The sequence below is a fragment of the Syngnathoides biaculeatus genome, chromosome 23, assembly GCF_019802595.1.
Source record: "Syngnathoides biaculeatus isolate LvHL_M chromosome 23, ASM1980259v1, whole genome shotgun sequence".
Classification (NCBI taxonomy): Eukaryota; Metazoa; Chordata; class Actinopteri; order Syngnathiformes; family Syngnathidae; genus Syngnathoides; species Syngnathoides biaculeatus.
Window position 1 is genome coordinate 14,287,117 of NC_084662.1, and position 21,161 is coordinate 14,308,277.

Sequence of the window (21,161 nt, forward strand, 5' to 3'; positions counted from 1 at the left end):
CACATGACGGCCTAACCAAAGTGTATGCGCACAGAGGTCCTCGCTCACTCTATCAATCAGTGTGTTTATTGGGGCTGGGGGTGGCGTATGGCCCCACCGCAGAGTATGATGGCGTGGTTCCAAAATACTGTGTGGACTTAGATTTATTTTTTCATTATTATTTACTTCCCTTTATCGATCCCTGAAGGAAATTCACTTTACATGTTAGAGTGCAGGGGCTACACAACTATGTAGTAGCTTTGCTTGGGTTCAGTGTTCACCCATTACGGTTCACTTACATTTAGGCCAAGTGGGGCAGTGACCAATCAGAACCAGCAGAAGAAAAGCATACTGTGTCTGGCAGCTCGCACCCCTTAATATGCAATTTCATTACAGAACAGGAGTCTAATGATGTCACTCAGAAAGATGCGATTTTTATGTCCCAATCAACGATAGAACAAAAGCTAAAGATCTTGTGAAGATGCTGAATGAAGCTGGTAAGAAAGTGTCATCGTCCACAGTGAAACGAGTCCTGCACCGACCTGGGCTGAAAGGCCACTCACCAAGAATGAAGCCATTTCCCCTAAAACAACGTAAAAATGCCAGATTAGTTTGCAAAAAAGACACCAAGACAAGGTTCTTAACTCCTGGAGACGTGTCCGTTGGTCTGATGAAACTAAAGTGGAGCTGTTTGGCCAGAATGACCAACAAAGAGGGGAAAACATTGTACTGCAAACCTGAGAACACCATCCCAACTGTAAAACATGGAAGTGGCACCATCATGTAGTGGGGCTTTTTTGCTGCACCAGGAACTGGAACTCTTCATAAAATAGACTGTGTCATGAAGAAAGAATATTACATGGAGATATTAAGGCAACATTCTCAAGAGGCTAAAGTTTGGGTGCAAATCGGTCTTCCGAAAGGAAAATGACCCTCAACATACCCCCAAGGTGCATACCTGTCAACTCGTACAGTTTAGCCGTAGTTCATACGGATTCTGAAAATTTTCAAACGCAGCCTGCATCAAAGATTTTTGCCGCAGCAGGCATGATGTTTAGCGCAGCGGCAAATGTTAATTTAGATTAGCAAAATACTTTCATTTCTGGTAACTTTCCAGTAAATCACCTGTTTCCTCGATGAAAAGAGCAGAGTATTTATTGCATTGTACGGTAGTCTACAAGCAAGTTCTACAAGGAAACAATTCTATTATTTATATTGCGCAATGGGAGAACCACCAACTTTGTGTTTTTTCTCTCTGTTATTTTGACATTTAATTTGCTTCGGTATGTTATAAGAATTTTTTTTCTCTCTAAGGATTTTTTGGGTGTAGTTTATACAGGTTCGTGCTCCGAAAGGTTGACAGGTATGATGATGGTTAAAAAGTGGCTTTCAAGTAGCCTGAAATAAAGAGAGGTTAGTTTGAGGTGACTTCAGACAGAGTGACAAAAAATGAAATTTTTGTTTTTCTACAGTGTATTTAAACTTCTGGTTTCAACTGTATATCCTGCTGTCAATTTTAAACAGAGTCGGGATCAATCTATCACCCAATTGTGAAACATTAAATTGCAGTGGAATTTTATTCTTAGAACTCGCAGGTTGCAAAACAACTTCTGCTTTTATTGTCATGGACTTTATACCTCAATTGGAATTTTAGGGAACATTCCAAGCAGCAAAAAAAAAGAATAGAGCTCAATAATCGTCGCTTTAATAACCCATATCCGATTCCTCAGTGTGAATTGCTATTCATCAGAACAACTTCCCACAAAAGAGTGACATCAGTATTTTTGGCCTCGAGTATGTCGTCTGAAATTTCCATGGCACTCGTCCGTTGTAGGGCGGAGGCAGGGGACTCCTGGCGGAGTACGACCAAAACCTTTCACGCTGCCAATAAAGGTTGTGGAATTCTGGTGAACCCACACAATAATAGGTGACAAGGTTCTGAGGAAACATTTTAGGGAAGCTGTCTTCACACTTTATCTACCAACTATCACCTCACAAATTACTTACGTCTCCCAAGTACAACCATACCACTCAAGACAGAGCACCGTTTGTTTGAACCCACACACTTTTCAATTGAACTAAAGTATTGAAACGTGACCGATGGGTGTTTCTAGTTTCTCTGATGTTGCCTTTTAGATTGATTGCTTAAACATTAGATAGTGCCTGATTTTGGTTTTGGGTTTCATCTATGTAAACTGCGTTCACCGTTGAGCAATCGTGAAGACCAGAAAGCCGTCTTAGGGAGAAAAGCAAACTATTTTGAAGCTGAAAGAAGAACATCTTTTGATCTGAAACCCAAATCTCTTCAGTATACAACAAAAACAAAGAAATTGACTTTGCTGTTCCAATAGTACTGGATGGGACTGTCAGTAAAATAAGGTTCACCATATGGGTCATCACAGCAGGGACTCTGTCGCCCAAATAACACACACACTTTCTGGGAGGATGCATTTTTCAGGTTATAGCTATAGCTTTATTACTAAATAACCTAACAGCACTAAATGCTTATATTGTGGGGGAGGGACGAGTTATGCCAGAAAGTGTATGCCCTTGACCGGATGCGTCATGGGGATCATTATTAGCCCCGCCCCAAAAATCTGGACACCTGAGATGGAGATAAATGATCTGAGGCTTTATCTTAACAAGTTAGTCCTAAATTGCTCTCTCTTTGAATGTTTTCGTCATTTACTTTCGAACATATTTATGAAGTTAAAATCACACAGACACGCACACAAATGAATTTACAGGCACTTTAAGAAATGTACTGTATTGGATTAAAAAAAACAAAGTTTCAACCAAAGCAGGATTCAGATTATAAAATTTCATTCGGTGATTCTTTACCTACCAGTACAGGCAGCCGTGTTCCACGAGTGGTACATATACCACACTTTTAAGAATCACTGTTCTAGAGTGAATAGAAGCCATTACGAGCCATGGCTTGTTTGATTTTATTTTTTTTTTTTCTTTTTGTTGCAAGCTAAAATTTTGGTCAAGATGTTTCAGATATGCCGGCACTTGAGTGACGTGGATTTTTTTTTTTTTTTAAAGCTCAATTAAGGTAATGTGACGCCCTGGCATGTGCAGTAAGCCTTGTCAGAGTTGTGAAATCACTTTATTAAATGGGAGAAACAAAAAGATTTAAAATGAACACTCACAACCTGCTGCTGTAGGCCAGAACGTAAGTCCAGATGCTCACAACAGGCTATCACACGCTAGGCCATGGCTCTTAAAGGCAAAAATCCAACACACAAATACTACAGTATATATCGTAATTACACTTTACAAACACGTTTTATTTCTTCAAATTCTCTTTTATTATGTTATGTAGTGCAATACACTGCTATTTTTTTTTTAATTGAATTGTGTTTTTTTGGGGGGTAACTGTAATAGAGTAATGTGCATTTCAGTTCATTTCAATGGCAAACATGTATTTGACACGTGAGTAAAGTGAGTTACTACAGGTCGTGGAACGAATTAAACTCTTACGTAAAGTTGTAAATGTATCGCAGTTGGTGGTTACACATACGGCGCACATACACAAAGACATACGCAGGTGGCTACAGTTAACACCGACTGGTGTGTGGCGTGCTCAGGTACTCATAAAAGAGTGTGTGTGTGCGTTACGTGGTGAGAATTATATCGTTTGACCTACACTTTTTACTACAAAGTGAGATGTTGTTTTCGCGTGGCTGAGATTCGCTGGCCTCAGACAGACACGCGCATACAGACACGGGTGCACAATGCATGACGTAAAGACCCCGGATCGTGAATTCGGAGATTTGTTTTCGAAATACTTGATACATGTTTGAAGATAATTGCTGACAATGTTTAAAGATCGAGACCAATTGCATGTGGTTTTCAATGAGCGTCAAACAGTTTCTCACCATTTTCAGTTTTATTGGGCACGTCTAAACCACTGCTTGATGATGCACGCCAGCATCTGGCAGGTGATTGTCCCTCCCGCACTATATGAGAACCTGAGGACAATCGTTATCAGTAGTGATCCAGCACAATTGCGGCAAGCAGTTAGCTTCTGATTTATGCCTACACCCCAAAAAGGCATTTTGAAGAGCAAGAGAAGGTGAGGTCACGACGCGACAGAGGCTTTGGATTGGGCTGGCCGCTTTAGAGTGCCCCGTTGTCTCACTATGGAAAAGCCCTGTGACAACCCAATAGGATATATTGCAACCACTGGAGACTTTAGGTGGGAAAATTTCCATGTACGGCACGGTGGATCAGCTGGTAAAGCATTGGCCTCACAGATCTTAGGGCCCGGGGTTCAATCCCGGACCCGCCTGTGTGGAATTTCCTCCCACATCCCAAAAAAATGCAACATTAATTGGACACTCTAAATTGCCCCAAGGTGTCTCTATCTGCCCTGCGATTGGCTAGCAACCAGTTCAGTCTGTACCCCGCCTCCTTCCCGATGACAGCTGGGATAGGCTCCAGCACTCCCCGCAAACCTCGTGAGGATAAGCAGCAAAGAAAATGAATGGATGAATATTTCCATGGCTCAAGCATGTATTTATGTGAAGGGATGAGAAATGTGATAGATGTAGTAGCATCCATTTTTTCCAGGTTGTATAAGATTTATTTGATTGGCAGTTGAGAAGCGTGTGTTAAATAGACACGCCCATAGCATATTAAAGACTCATTTTACATATGTGGTGATTAATTATTCAAACTTGTCAGGCTTGGTAACAACACTTCTCTGTGCTGTCAAATTTACAAGAGATTTATTTTCACTCTCCCAATGACTAAAACATTCAAGTGAAGTTTTTTTTCCATCATTCTGTACTTTAACTGATTTGGAAGAGATTTGACCGGCTAAAAACGCGACTTGAGTGACAGGTGAGAGAGCGAGCGCGAAGAGGAGGAGCAATGAGGGAGGGGGAATGAGCGTGGGGGAAGAGGAGGAGGAAAGAGGAAGGGTGAGCGAAACGTTCCCCATTAGTGCACTTGAGGAAGACAGCAGCTGCACATGGATGGACCGCTTCGGAGGACGTGGATTCAAAAGCGTCCTTTAACGCTCCACCCACGACTCTTTTTATCGAGAGCTTTGAAACTTTTTCTAACTTTTTAAGAAAAGCTGGGACTTGAAGATGAAAGGAGGGAATTAATGGCTGTTTGCAGCACATAGCGAAAGACAGAAGAACGTGGCACCTGCGGGACGATAAACACACTTTTAATTGTATTGAGTGAGTCCGTGTGTGTTTGTGTGCGTGTGCATGTGTGTGTGTGTGTTTGTGTGCGTGAGAACTGACTGGTGGGTGACATCGCTGTTTAGTGTGCAGAAGTGCACGACTGCAAAGTGACCTGACCGCACTCTTGAGGTAAGACCCTCGCTCGCCTGTGTTGTAAACTAACATCTTCTGTGTACGGAATGTCGTTGTTAGGTAATACGTAAACTTGAGTATCTTTTTTTAAAGATTTTATAATCTTGGGCCTTGAGTTAAAAAAGGCTGGCACAAAGTTGGATTATAAACTATGAGGACATATTGTTAGATTCATATATAAATATATATTTTTTTCTTTAGTGTAAGTATCTTTGCTTCTATCTATTGTTATCTGTTTGTAATATTCAGACTCTCTCTTGTTGCGAAACTCGGGTACCAACATATTCGCAGGAATAATGTTGGATAAATATTTCTCCAAAGTTGTCAAAAATGTGCAATATTAAATTTTGCTTCATTTCTTTCCAGTTGTGATCTAAATTAAGACGTCACATTTATGGAAATATGAGAATAAGCAAGTTCTTTTCCCCACACACGGGGGAAAAAAAATATTCAACACTGATAGCTACACTAATTGGGTGTAATTACCTTAAATAAATGCTACTTTTTAATTTAAGGCTCATTACCAGGAGTTTTGTTGTTGTTGTTGTGGTGGTTCCTTCCCCTGAGGGATTGCACGCAGCATCAGACGCACTGTGTTCATGGGCGCTCACCCGTCCGTCGGGTTCAAAGGTCGACCCTTTATTTTTTTTTGAAAGTGGCTCAAGTGACACAGACGGCTCCTTCAGCCCCGGTGACCACCTTATGAAGGAAAGAAGGATTTGCTGTTATTATATGACACTATGTATTCCTTTTTTACTGATCAAGAAACACTGCGGCATCGCCATTTTTATCGTTGTCAGTAGGAGTACCATTCATCCATTTTCTATCGCGCTTAGAGTCAAGAAGCGGGGTACACCCTGGACTGGTTCCCAACTATGGAGCATTGAGTCTTAAATGAATCTAACATGCATGTTTTTGGAACGTGGGAGGAAAAACCCATATAAGGAACAAAAATGTTCATCCCATTTCCCGAGTTATGAAATCAGCGATTTCAAAATAGTAAGAGTTGAGTTTTCTATGTCGCTTAAAAGGGATCCAAAGGCAATTTCTTTTACTAACTTTTTAAACCTCAAGATGCTAATTTCACTTAAAAAATGTATTCCCCCAATGCTGCTCGTTTTTTTAATCTTTCATTGTTTGTACTCCATTATGAATACAATTATGTGTTAATTTTGCTGGTGTTACATTTTAATTTCACCGAGTATGAATAAAATATAATACCACACACGCGTAACCTGAAAAAATACACTGACACGTCTGAAAAAAATATATGGACATATTTTACGTGTACAAAGTGCTTTAATGTTAGTCATCTGTCTATATAAATATGCAGCAAGGTGGAAAATGAACAATCATTTGCCTCAAATATTACTGTAGCATTAGATCATTTTCTTACTCACCACATAGCAATACCTTAACTTTTGTTTTTTTTTTTTTTGCTTCTTGCATATATTTGTCTATATGTGTGTATCTAAAACCTCATATTCATCATGAAACTCGCCTGACTTTGGTAAGGGAGTGTAAGTTGACGGTGACGGCGTCCATTTATGTTCCCTGCGATTGACTGGCGACCAATTCAGGGCATAGTCACCCTTTTGCCCAAAGTTAGCTGGGATAGGCTCCGGCACTCCGGCAACCCTTTTGAGGATAAGCAGCTTGGAAAATAGATGGATGGATACATAGATATACCAGGATAATATACTCATGTTTCATTGTGTTTAATTTGTATTGTTTTCACCATTGGGACCTCTCTTATCTGATTGGTTAAAAGAAGTCACATGATTCTATCTCTACTGGCTCATAGTGAGGCATCCATTTTAAAGGGTACAAATATGATTCCAGTCGGAGAGGGATCTACTTTAACAACATGTATTATTGCATTGAACGGCCGGAGAATTACTTAGCGTTTACGAAGACAGACGTTTGCATGTTCCGTATATAGAGTTAAATCTAACAGAGGATGTCTGAGGGATGTTGTCACCGAGGCCAAAGTGTACGCGCACAATGAACGATAAGCTTCGCCGGGGATCAAAGTGTGCCTGTGGTGTCCCGGGATTGTGTCGAGACAGAAACGGCCAGGATTGTCTGTTCCCCCTCGCGTGTGTGCGTCTGGCTTGCGTGCACGCGTTCTCACGGCCGCGCTCTCGCCGACGCCGTGACGGACAGCCTTGTTAAATTTCAGCAAAGCATGAAACGCGACATGAAAGTGCGTGTAAAGTGATCCATGCGAGGTCCCCAAACGGCCCCCACCCCTGCCGCCCGTCTTAAACGGCCAAGTGCCGCTTCTTATTGGACTCTCTGCGAGGGACCTCTAATCAGAACCATGTCACCCAAATAATAACAGCTACACGGACATGCGCACATTTGGGAATTTCACCGTGAAAAGTGTAATCAATACATCTCAGGATGTCCTAAATAAGATGAATTTGGAATAGTTTGACAATGGTAAAGAAAAACAGAAGGAGATGAATGTGTAATATATCTTGGAATTTAATAAAATGTACCCAAGATGTACTGAACGAAACACGTTTTGAAGTTGGAATAGTTTGAGTGGGTCGAGAAATGCAGGCGTTGGAGGTGCTATGCGTAAAATGTCTCTGAATTTGGGAATTTTGTCATTGAAAATGAGGAATAATGGGAAAAAAACGGGAATTGTCGTGAATAATCAACATTTAGGGACGTGAAAAACGGTTCCCAAGATGTCCTGAATCAACTAAACACTTTCCAAACAATTTGGAATGAGAAAGATGAGTTAGTGGATTGCGGAAAGTAATTAATAACTTCCTGAATATAAATGAATCCAGCCAAATTTGAGTGGTTCGAATAAGCAGAGAAACATAGTAGCGGAGGGATATTTTTAAAAAGTGAACGGAACAATAGTAAATATTTTCTGGTTGGACAATAATGCTTGAATATTCTTGCGCTTTCACATTATTAGCCTCAGAATTTTAATATGCTTACAAAATGCATGTAATCACACTTTTTGTTTTATTTCTGTAAATGAACTTATTGCAGTTAGCTGACACATTACCATCAACCCTTCTGGTACAAGCAAGGCTAACTTGTTGCATACTTTGGTTGGTCCCGACAACAATTTTGTACAGGTGAAGCAGAGTTAAGGGTGTCTTACACCAATCGTCTTTTTTTTTTTTTAAACTCGTGTCCCAACATAGAGATGTGCGTCCATAGCAATGTTTTATTATAGCATTTACATCCTTAGCGCATGAATAGGAATAATGCCTTTCTTGATTTGTTTTGACAGTCCAAAACAGTTTAAAAGCACATTACCACATGAGTTTTTGAGTAGGACAGCAACAAATTTGTCATGATAAATCAAGGAACATAGCATATTGTCGAGTATTTATATTCTATTAAAATGCAATGAAATAATTACCGGCCCCACTGATTAAAGCATTTAATGTCCGTCCAATCCTAGGCCTGTCTTATTTAAGTATATGAATAATTGACAGGCCAAGAAAATACTGAGTGACTTATTGAATTTAACGACATTACAGTGGTGAATTTTATTAATTAGTTATTTAATTTTCTGTGGCGCCTCGTAAATTTGCGGTGTACCATTTGCAAATTCACCTATTCGTGAATTGTTTTGGGGGAGAACCTGTTGCCCATCATTTGGTGAAAACCCTCCTTATTTGGAAGTTTATTGACCCATTGAGACAATTTTTTTTTAAGGTTATAAAAAATTTCACTATTTTCAAATTATTTGTGGTAGGGCTCAAATATTGGGGTCTAATGTGTTTAATTTTATGGAACTGTGCAATTTAATTTCTCTCATTTATTCATTTCTTTAGAGTTTTATATGGACAGTTTAGAAAACACTCCCAGTCACAATGTGGGAAGATATTCAAGAAGGGGGTCAAGACATTTCTATTCATTTTTTTTTAATCTCCATTCATAACCTTGTTGTTCTTATATCGTCTGCCTGTGCATTCATTGTTTCTTGTTATTTCTGAATGCTTTTAATATTCTTTATATATATATATATATATATATATATTATATATATATATATATATTTACTTCTGCAGAACTCTAACATTTGAAACATAAATATAATAATTGACTATCATCCTTCCCATCAATTCAGTAATGTGCACGGAAATTAATGTTGCATGTTAGTTGGTGTAATTTTTTAAAAATATTAAAATGTGTTTTTGATGGCGATTTAAAATAGAAAATACTAAAAAAATAATAATAATAATAAAAAGGTGGATGACAAAGGCAAAATGTGGGTGAGGCCAAAGTCGCCGACCTGCTTTGCAATCAGCTGCTTGGCCAGCCATTTGCTTCACGCTGACCGTGACTGCGCCGGTTTGCAAAAATCGTGAACACACATCACCTATGTGAATTTGTGCATGCGTGTCTCCACGTGTGTGTCCTGTACGCATGGCCTACACCTCAGTGCTGTGTTGACACAGTGATTAGAGGGCAGCTGGTACACATTGCCTGTGGCTCCTCCCCCCATTTACTGTCCTAATTAGTTCCTGTTCCAAATAAGAGGGAGGAATTTTAATAGAGACCCGCTGTGGCACATACACATACACTCGCACGTATACATTTGGCCTGTGTGTACTTTTAAGGCATGGCTGTATGTTCATTTCCTTTTTTTAAAAAAAAAAGTTGATAAAATATACATGCTTTGGCATGCATTGATTGACATGCGCAAATGTCGTGTTATAGTGTTGGCCACCGAGAGAGGTGAAAGAGAGGCACCCGCTCCTTGTGACCTAATGTGACCCCGTCGTTCCCTTTCAACCCGTAAAGAAGAGAGTAAGGGACTCAAAGCGGGCACGGTCCGGGGTCAAGGGTGAACCAGAGAAAGATAATGTCCAAACTTAGAGGCCACTTAATCCCACTGTCAATTCTGTCTTATTTATGTAGAACATTGACAGCCCCCCCTCCCGAGCCCCCCAAAAATATATATACCGTAATTCCCAGCCGACAGAGCACACCTGGTTACAAGCCTCACCGAGTACATTTGTAAAGGAAATATCATTTGGTACATACATACGCCACAGGGGTGTAAAAGCCGCAAGTGCCCACATTGAAACATGAGAAAGATGGTAAATAAAGAGTTTAACGCTCAACGCTAACACTAGTGCTGCGCTAGCATTAACAGGGTCAGTTAAAATAAAACTTACCGGTAAATATCACCGAGACACGCCACTAACACAGCAGGAACGCGCTAGCACAGTGCTCACGCAGCGCTAACATGGCCGGTAAAAATAACTTCCTCGGCACATATATTCCACCGATCTCATTCTTACATTCTTATCTTTTCCGCTCGAGTGCCCCCTTGAGGCTGTTAGAAAAAATGCACAAATTAGCCGCATCACCGCATAAACTGCAGGGTTGAAAGCGCGTGAAGGCCGGAAATTATGGTATATATTTTCCAAGCTGCTTATATAAATATGCTGGGGGGGGGGGGTGTCAAAGGTGAGAATGCACTTTCAAGTTTTTTATTTGCAGGTACAAGGTACTGTGAATGTTTGTGAATAATTTGAGACAATTTCAAGAAAATGGAAGGAAGGATGACTGAAAAGAGGTTTTAAGCAAAGAAGGGAAGTATGCAAAATAAAAATGAGATCTGGGGGTGAAGTAAGGTACGAGGAGGAAGGGAACGAGGTCAGGGAGGAAGAAAGAAGAAAGCTTGTCTGAAGTGGGAGGAAGAACAGAAGGAATGTGATCGGGAAGGGAAAAAATGCCAGGAAAAAAAAAAAACTAAATTTAATCAAATGAAAAAAATGTGCACATCAATTTTTGGCCCATACTCCAAGTAATATTAATATGTATAAAGGATTTTGTTATTTAATGTTTAATAACTGAATCTTTATGCTCTGGGTCATTTGCAGGTGAAGAAATCAAACAGTGATTCTCATGTTCCAGACCCTTCAGACAGCAGGTAAATGAATATTAAGGCAACAGTTTGTACAAAAACATGTAGAAAACCATAAAAGCAGTTATGTGTGTACTTTAATTCTTCCCATGGCCCCGCTCGTAGCTCAGAACACTCCTATCTCATATCATTGTTCCCCAGTGAAATGAATGGAAATCCCATTAATCCGTTCCAGCCACCCAAAAAAATCCCATTTTTTAAATTGAAAATATTGCTCTCTATTTTACTTTATAAAAAACATGGAGTATTAACATAACCAAAGAGAATGTAAAGAATTAAACAGTTTGTGTCACACCTGAAGATTCAATTAAATGTGCATTGGATAATGAATGGATGTGCTGCTCTGTATGGTGTGCACGCCATGGCCACCAGGGGCACTATTATACATCCATCCATTTTCTGTACAGCTTATCCTCACTGGGGTGATGGGCTTGGTGGGGCCTGTCCCACCTATCGTCAGGCGAGAGGTGGGGTACACCCTGAACTGGTCACCAGCCAATCAGAGGGCACATGAACAACATTTCACACTCACATTCACACCTACGGGCAATTTAGAGTCTTCAATCACCCTACAGTGCATGTTTTATGGGATGTGGGATGAAACCGGAGTAAATCCACACAGACACAGGGAGAACATGCAAACTCCACACAGAGGCAGATGTGTTAATGTCGTCTGCCGTGCCGCATGAGTATAATACAGAATATATAGGGAGACTTTTAATTCTTCCATAAACTGCATTAATATTCATCAGTTGTTGCAGACGATAAAGGATATATGCCTCTGAGTATTGTTCTCGTTTGCGTCTACACAGAAACTTCTCCGTGTTCAAATAATAATAATAATAGATACTACTTAAGGGTTATAACAGGTAGATGCTGTCCATGGTGTTTTTCATTGTCTGTGTTAAACTAACAACTTAAGGCCTCATTTTAAAGAACTTTTCACTATCTGCAAAAATGCTGCTTTTTGTGAAGTGAGTTTAGTTCATTGCCACCGTACAGCGTTTATATTTAAAAATTTTGCCCGTGAGTCAAAGCAAACTACTGTCCCAACTACAGCCCACATCTTAAAAAAAATTCCAAGTCAGGTCACCTGTATCAAGGCAAGACAGATTGAGATATACAGAACCACCAGGTTAAGGCATCAAGACCACATCTTTTGAAGAATATGAATGAATCTCACTATGCTCACCATAAAGATCTCAGTGTGTGCTGTGGCACGGGTGGGATGCATGCACGTTCTTTTGACATTAATCTTTGTGGTCCATTTTCCACATCCGCCCGGGTAAATATCAAGTAATGCGTCTCAATACACACTCTTAATGTGAATCGCAGAAAAGAAGCGTTTATGAAACACCAACTGCTGCCGTCACGTAAAAAAGGGATAAGGATGAATAAAAGTCATTTCCTTCTGTTGAAAGACAAAGGGGGTGGCAAAAAAAAAGCACTTTTTGACCCATTTGAAAAGACCGGTTCAGAACACTGATTAGTTCTAAGATGTACTATTTGGCCGCATTCGAGGAAAAAAAAAATGTAGTGAGTGGAAGCCAAGTTAAGAATGTTTAACTTTCTCAAGCCAAGCCAAGTCTGGTCTGGTGGGAGTGAAATGTTTAAAGCTGTCAGTCTGACTTGCGGGTTTGTCTGCCGGGCCTGGAAAGGAAGGGACGGGACAGGCAGGGTTGGATACGCCTTCTCGAACCGCGACACACGTGCACGTTTGTTTGAATTCTCCCAACCATCCTGCCATCTCTTCTGGCTTTGATGTGCCGCAAAAAAAGTGTGACCGGCCCGCCTGCAGGCGACGTGACTCACTACACGCACACACACACAGCTAGCTGTTCAGACCCACTACACGCACTTGAGTCAACATTCCACCATGGCACACATGTGGTTGTGGATTTTGCGGCGACGTGTAAAGTGAAAGTCATCAGCAAGTGTTTCATGTTTTTTCTCCTACTCCTTTGTATGTTTATTTACGACCCACATGAGCTGCTGCCATGGTAACCCTCCATAATAAACAAATGGACGACAAAAGAGTTTACAGACAAATGCGAGATGGACTGCATCCATAAGTGCAGTTCTTAACGTCCACTTCTCTCCTGTCACTTTTGAACCCCTCTAGGTCTATGGAAATGCAGGACCTAGCCAGTCCTCATAATCGGCTGGGCAGCAGTGATTCCAGTGGCTCCAAGTTGGATAAGAACAACCTCGGCAGCACCTCCGCAATCACCGCCAATGGAACAGGAGGTGAGCAGCCTTGTTATTGTGACAGTAGCACCACCACGCTAAAAGCTAACATTTTTTTTTTTTTTAAATCAGTGCTTCTATGACATATTTGCACATGAAAAGGATGGTTGGTTGTTTGCTCCAAGGGTTCTCAACATCACAGGGTTCTTGGTTCATGACGGTTCCTTAGAGCGGCAACGTCAGCCAATTTTGACATTCATATAGTGGCAAACTAAAAATCTGTGGACTGAGTAGCGAGCCTTGTGAAACGCCACCAGTTTTCTACTGTAATACCAAGTAACTGACATTAATGTCAAGTGCAAGCAACTGACAATGTCAAGTCCCGGTGTCAAACTCAAGGCCGGTACATCATTTTTTTTAACATAACCTATAGTAAGTAAAAAAATTAAATAGGCATGGTTTTCCATGAATAAAGTGGTGTGAATTTTGCAAATGGTAAACCTCAAATACACAGGGTTATTGTTTTTTTTAAAAAAACATTTTAAAAATTTGAGGACAGTGCTATAATGGTTAGTGCATCTGCATCCCAGTCAGGATATCCATCCACCCATCCATTTTCTTTTGCCACTTATCCTCATGAGGGTCGTGGGGAGTGCTGGAGCCTATCCCAGCTGTCAACGGGCAGGAGGCGGGGTACACCCTGAATTGGTGGCCATTTAATCGTAGGGCACATTGAGACAAACACCCACACTCACAATCACACCTAGGGGCAATTTAGAGAGTCCAATTAATGTTGCATGTTTTTGGGATGTGGGAGGAAACTGGAGTGCCTGGAGAAAACCTATACAGACACGAGGAGAACATGCAAACTCCACACAGGTGAGGCCGGGATAGAACCCGGGTCCTCAGAACTGTAAGGCGAACGTTTTACCAGCTGATCCACTGTTGCCCAGTCAGGATATTCTGGGTTCAAATCACAGCCTGTATGCCATGTGCATGTTCTCCCCTTGCATGTGTGGGTTTTCTGCATGGACTCCATCTTCCTCACACACCCCAAAACTTGCTTTTTGGTCTAATTAAAGACTATAAAAATGCCTATAAGTGCAAATGTGAGAATGAATGGTTACAAGTAATTGATAAATCAGTACAGTATCTCGTTAGCTTTCTGCTCCATGCACAGCAGAGGTAAAATGTATAGAAATGTTTTGGCAGCTTTCAGCTTGTGAAATGAACAAATGTGAGCGATACTTTTACTTTTCGTCAAACGGTGGGTGGCTCAAATGAAGATTGCTGTGTGCCTAAAAGGATCCGTCACATTACAGCTCCTAATTTTTCTGCCAGTTAAAATGCTCGAGTTTTTCTGTCTGTTCATTTGTTTAACAGCGCAGGAAGCAGACCCCAAACTAATCTGTCAATCACTGGTGCAATTGGAAGTATGTCCCAGACCTGGTGCACATAGTTTATAGAATTATGGCTTGATGACCAAACATTTTCGAAATGAAATGGAAAATAAAAAGCAGAGCCATCTGCTGCATTGTTGCCAGGGTTTTTCGGGCCCATGGTTTACCCTTGAAGACCTCTTTTATACTCATTTCTTTACGACTGTCTCATGCTTCTCAACTTGGGATGTGATTGAAACAATAGAACTTCATGAAATCCATTGCAAAGTCATCAGTCAGAGAAAATTTTTTGCCGTTCCCTTGACATGCCAACAACACTGGCACAAGCAGTCAAGTGTAAATACACACTGAGGCACTTTTGCCGTGAACCACTTGGCAGCTTTCGGGATGAAACGCTCCAAAATCCCATTGGAAACTATTTCTTCAACAAGAGCATTAACGCGTCACGTCCGTCATCGCCTCAGCTCTTTCAGACCACCATATTCTCCTCTTTTAGGCCCCCTCGCTCCTCAACGCTGACCTTTGCATCCTACTCTAACACGTTTTAATCATTTGGCGATGAGCTCACAGTTAGCGGGGCCGAAGCCGAACTAAGGCGGGACGCCGAGCCTGCGGCCAAAACAAACGACATTGCTTGCATTCCTCTCACCTGACGTCAGCCATCTTTGGCCTGCTGGGTGGGAAATTGGGATTAGGGTTGGGGGGGACCACAACCTGTAACATCTATGCTGATTTCTGTTAGCACATCTATGACGTTTAGCATTATATGTAGTGGACTTTCGATAAATGAAATTACATGGTTCGGTTGAAGTTTTTGGTGTTTAAATATACCGTTTTATTCCCTTTGGTTTTATTTTCCATTCTTACAGTAAACTTTAACTGGTAGTGACAAATATACAACTTGAACATTTTGCCTCTTATTTTGAGAACTCTGCGTGCAACTTTTTCACTTCCTCGAAGTGAAGTTATGCAGTAACTTTCCATTTACTGACTGCAATTTTTTGTGTTTTTAATAAATATATGGGAATTTTAAATCTTGCAGTTGTGTCCGGGACACAATAGATGGGGGCTCACTCTACATTTACACAACTACAGTATATCTAAACTGAGCTGCTTTCATGTATGCATATGTTATGCACATTAAAAATGGATAGAAATATAAATATCCATTTTAAGATACCTTTCAGACTATGGATGAAAGAAATATTGGAAAAAAAATCAATTTATGGAAATTATGTTGATTTGTTGTCCAGTTTACCCTCCTCTTGTGTTCCTATCTTACCTGCAAGATTGATCAATGTGACCTGCTGTATATTTATCGATCCATCCATTTTCTTTGCTGCTTATCCTCACGTGGGTTGCAGGGAGTTCTGGAGCCTATCCCACCTGTCAACGGGCAGGAGGCAGGGTACACCCTGAACTGGTTAGCAGCCAATCGCAGGGCACATCGAGACAAACAGCCGCACTCACAATCACACCTAGGGGCAATTTAGTGTCCAATTAATGGTGTATATTTAATAATTGAAAAATATAATAACACAATGTCAATTTTAATTGCATAATAAGTCGGGAGTATTTTTATCTAGCATCTTTTAAGTGTAAGTGTATGTTTAGACTTTAAGGTGGATCCCATAGAATTGGAATCGTTGGCTTTGGAATGGAATGCTACTTCATAGTTTGTGTATTTGCTGCTAGGTGAACTGCATTTCCTCATCTAACAATGGAAAAAACATTAAAGTGTCATCGACCCTCCAGTCCAAAGCCATTATTGCAAAATGTCCACCTGCTGTAAAATAAAGAGGGTGCCCTTAAGGCATCTCTTGGCACACGTCATTCTTGTCCTCATCGTCTTCCCACCTTACATCTTGTAGGTGAAAACATGACGGTTCTAAACACAGCTGATTGGCTGCTGGGCTGCAGCAGCCCGCCCCCAGCACCAACCTCCAAGGACTATGGTACAGAGGTGCATGTGTGTGAATTGACCGCAGCCCTTCCTATGCCTACGACTCGAGTGTACATTTAAGGCTAACGCCATGTGTCTATTTGCGCTGAATTGGCTGGGATTGCTGTTGAGTTAGCTGGGAAGTGTTTTTTGACTTTCTGTTGACTGTAATACTGATTAGTGTTTTGGAATGAAACATTCCTGGAGTTCTCATGCCTTAGGACACTGGTGGGGAAACTGCAGCCTCCCATGTTAATTCTAAAATACTTTTTTTTTTTTAAATGAAAAAGGTCAGAATGAACAATTATAATGTGATTTTAATTGCTATAATAGATGGGCGTTTTTTTTTTTTTTTTTTTTCACAATTTTGCTTTCCAGTTTGGAGGACTGATAGGGAAAAGTTTTCCCCACCACTGATCTAATACTTTAAAATTTCTGTTCATCAACAGTGGTACCTTGAATTACATATGTCCCAATTTTCAAGTCAACATTCGGTCAATTTTTTCACTTTGTGTTGCAACAGAAGTGGAAAGATTAATGGAGCAATTAAGGTACTGTGATGCCCTCACACGTGGGCGAGGGGAGCTACAATCCCCAATGCATTTTCAGCTGTTTATTGAAAAAAAAAAACAGTCAAACAATAAAATAGAAAATGAACACTCGCTAGAAGCGGATGTAGGCCACAATACACCCCCGCATCATCACATGCTAGCCAACCTGTCTACATATACGAACGAAAAGGTTTTTTTTTTTTTTTTCCGCGGGACGGAACAGATTAATAGCATTTACATCCGTTTTAATGAGAAAAAACGACTTAATCATGGATCATATTAAACTCAAGTTAAGAAAGTAAGTCAAGATACCACTTTACTCCATTTCATGATCAAGTAAATCACCCACATCACTTCGAGAGAACTTTCCAAATTACATTGTGTGCACACTTTAAAAAGCCATGTTTTCACCAAGTGGTCCAGTATAGTTCTCCACAGTATGAGTCAATGGGCTTTGGGTTTGGAAGTTACTAAGGTATACTCCACAAAGAATGGCGCACTATAGTATACAGAATGAATTGATTAGCATTGCTTGGTGGAAACGGGGTGAAACATTCTATACCGTATGTGCATGTGTTTCTGTTTGTGTTCATCTATACTAGCCTGACATAACAGCAATTTCCAACATATTTCTTTTTGAAGTGAAAACAGAGCCGATGAACAACAGTGATGCAGTTACCACGACAGGCGACGCAGTATTGGACTCTTACGCTGGCTCAGGTAACACATATATAGCATACTATACACATATACACATTTTTCAAAGGTTTGAGGAACTTACCATGAAGTGGCGGTGTCAACTGGCGCATGCACAAACAGCGTCATCAATTTCAGCCGAGCAGCGGCCTCGGTGAAAGCTTTAATCCTGCAAAGAGTTGCCTCGGCCTTGGATGGCGTTGCTGCGGCGCTGGCAAAAGAAGCAGACATTTTATCACTTGGACACACGAACACGTACACAGACACACACATACACACACAAGGGAGTGTAACGTCTCAATGACAACAAACATTTTTTTTTTTACTTGGAGGCCACGAGGGAAGATCCATATACTGTAGTAGCCTTGTAGTTTTTCTATTCTCCGGGCACTCTGGTTTCTACCCACATCCCAAAAACATGCATTAATTGGATACTCTAAATTGCCCATAGGTGTGATTGCGAGTGCAGCTGTTTGTCTTGATGTGCCCTGCGATTGGCTGGCAACCAGTTCGGGGTATAGCCTGCCTCCTGGCTGAAGACAGCTAGGTTAGGCTGCAGCACTCCCATGAGCCTTGTGAGGATAAGCGGTTCAGAAAATGGACGGATGGATTTGTTTCCTATTACACAGTATAGTACATAGCTCGTATATACAATACAGGGACCATATTAGTAGTATATTATAATGATTTACCCATCCATCCATCCATCCATCATTTTCTTAGCCGCTTATCCTCACAAGGGTTGTGGGGAGTGCTGGAGCCTATCCCAGCTGTCAACGGGCAGGAGGCGGGGTACACCCTGAACTGGTTGCCAGCCAATCGCTGGGCACATGGAAACACACAACAGTCACACTCACAATCACACCTTGGGGCAATTTAGAGTGTCCAATTAATGCTGCATGTTTTTGGGATGTGGGAGGAAACCGGAGTACCCGGAGAAAACCCACGCAGGCACGGGGAGAACATGCAAACTCCACACAGGCGGGTCCGGGACCGAACCCGAGGCCTTAGAACTGTGAGGACAACACTTTCCAGCTGAGCCACCGTGCCACCATAATGATGTATATAATTCAGAATAATGAGAATAATTTTCAGTCACTCTATTGTATAGAGAGAATAATTTAGAATCTCATTTCAGCCCTCTGTGCAGAAAAATGTCTTTACCTAAGGAATGCGTGGACATTTTTTATTCATATTTCACATTTACTGAGACATCATAGAAGCAATGCAACATCCCCTCGACAAATGCAATATACGGAAGACTAAAATATTTGTCAAATGAACTATTAGTGACCATAAACCTTCAGATGCAGGAGAAAAGATGCAATATCATCCATCACAATGTCTCAGGTTTGATAAATCTCATTGCAAATGCAAAATTAATCTTTCTGCATAGAAGGTTTTTAATGGATAATGCCATATTTCAACATGATTGTACAGCGTACAGTGTATCGAATCTAATAATATTTATTACTATTATTCCATTTATTCGGGATGGGTGAGTACCTTTACTGGTTTTATTACAAGGGATCAGTTACTTGTGAGTCTTGGCTACAGTTCATCAAATCTAATAATATTACTATTTTTAGTTATGAGGGATGGGTGCGTACCTATACTGACCTCATTTCAGTGGATCAGTGAAGGGTTGTGAAGGCTGCCAATACCAGCCACCGATACTCACGGCAAAAAGAAAACCATTGTTAGGCGATTTCACACATTGGCACATTATCATGTGCGTCAGAACAAAATAGAGATCTTTTTCCACAATTATATACACATATACAATATTTCATGATTTTTTGTTTGCAGTCATCACTAGCTGTGGATACAGTCCTCGCTCAACACACCAGTACTCTCCTCCCCTCTACCCGTCTAAGTAAGTAGCCCCTTGTCTGAAAACTAATTTCATCATGACGTCATAGTTACTACCGGTGCCAAAAGTTTTCTCCGATAGCACCGCAAGTAAGCAAACTGTTCTGTGCCCTTTGACCAAGGCAGCAATTGAGCCACGTTGTCTCTCGCTGCAGTTTAAATGTGTGATGTGTCAGGCAAAAAGAGGACGTTACATGAGATAAATTGCTTGAAAGGGAACTGGAACAAAATTTACATTTACCTACCGTAATTCCTGTCCTACAGAGCGCACCTGATTAGAAGCCTCACCCAGTACATTTATAAAGGAAATACCGTTTGGTACGTACATACGCTGCAGCCGTGTAAAAGCCCACAAGTGCCCACATTGAAAGACAGGCATGAGGATTTCAGCAAATATGGTAACCGATCTTTCGGTTCCATTGATTTTTGTCCTGGGAAACGATTTTTGCTCATGGGAACCGGTTTTTACATGTACTTCAAAATAAAGCCTTAGCAGGCATGAGCATTTTTGTCTTTTACGCTTTGCAACCGACATGTTTGACTAGCGTTTGAGTGACCCGGATATGAATAACTCGACCTTGCGCATGCGTAGCGCAGAAGCGGAAACCGGTGCTGTTTGTAAACCACACTTACAAAGCTGGGCGTTTTAATCGTTAAAAACAAAGGGGTTCATGAAGGTTCGTCTTATACAGATTGTTGTATTTCGTTGAGAACTTGTTTTACATTTCACACATGGGCAAATTTTATTAAAAGTAAGCCCAGAGATCTGGGAAACAGACTTTCGGTTCCGTGTTTTGTCAGGCTGGGTAACGACACGGTAACGGAACGATCGTTTCCGTGAAATGCTCATGCCTGAAACATGAGATATTTACAAAGGAAGACGGTACACAGAGAGTTTAACGCTAGCGCCGCCGTGCTAACAGGGCCAGTTAAAAAAAAAAAAAAAACATACCGGTAAAAATAACTGAGGCACGGCAGTAACACGCTAGCGCAGCGCTAACAGGGCCGGACCGGTAAAAATCACTTCCTCGTCACATATATTCCACCGGTCTCACTCTTACCTTTTCCGTTTGAGTGCCCCTTTCCGGCCGTAAGAAAAAAATTACAAATTAGCTGCATGACCGCATAAAGCGTAGGGTAGAAAGCGTGTGAAAAAACATCCCATTTTATAGGCCGGAAATTACGGTAATCTGTTCATCCTCACTGCCTCGTTAGTGCCATCAAATGGTAGCTTTCAGACACGCTAAAATACACGCTGGTATGTATGCTACGAGGTGTGTT

The 21,161-nt window shown here is 41.0% G+C and overlaps 1 protein-coding gene and 1 long non-coding RNA gene across 9 annotated transcripts in view; one reads left to right on the top strand and one right to left on the bottom strand.

Annotated features, from left to right (window-relative positions):
- eya4 (EYA transcriptional coactivator and phosphatase 4) overlaps nucleotides 1-21,161 on the top strand; it is a 54,729-nt gene that overhangs the window by 21,790 nt on the left and 11,778 nt on the right. For 3 of the 4 annotated variants that reach the window (XR_009793742.1, XM_061811478.1, XM_061811477.1), the window contains exons 3-6: nucleotides 11,189-11,238; nucleotides 13,355-13,479; nucleotides 17,955-18,032; nucleotides 19,818-19,884. Coding sequence is in view for 3 of the 4 variants with exons in the window: in XM_061811478.1 (XP_061667462.1) it covers nucleotides 11,189-11,238; nucleotides 13,355-13,479; nucleotides 17,955-18,032; nucleotides 19,818-19,884 (320 nt within the window). In the remaining variant the exon portion in view is untranslated. Of the gene's footprint in view, nucleotides 1-11,188; nucleotides 11,239-13,080; nucleotides 13,233-13,354; nucleotides 13,480-17,954; nucleotides 18,033-19,817; nucleotides 19,885-21,161 lie in introns of those variants that run through there. The other variant, XM_061811479.1, reaches the window with a different exon arrangement.
- Nucleotides 1-21,161, bottom strand: part of LOC133496211 (uncharacterized) — a 45,113-nt gene that overhangs the window by 16,623 nt on the left and 7,329 nt on the right. For 2 of the 5 annotated variants that reach the window (XR_009793745.1, XR_009793744.1), the window contains exons 3-5: nucleotides 18,094-18,219; nucleotides 16,102-16,205; nucleotides 5,840-6,014 (exon numbers count right to left, since the gene is read on the bottom strand). This is a non-coding gene — a long non-coding RNA (uncharacterized LOC133496211). Of the gene's footprint in view, nucleotides 1-5,839; nucleotides 6,015-16,101; nucleotides 16,298-18,093; nucleotides 18,220-21,161 lie in introns of all 5 variants that reach the window. The other 3 variants (XR_009793747.1, XR_009793748.1, XR_009793746.1) reach the window with 2 other exon arrangements.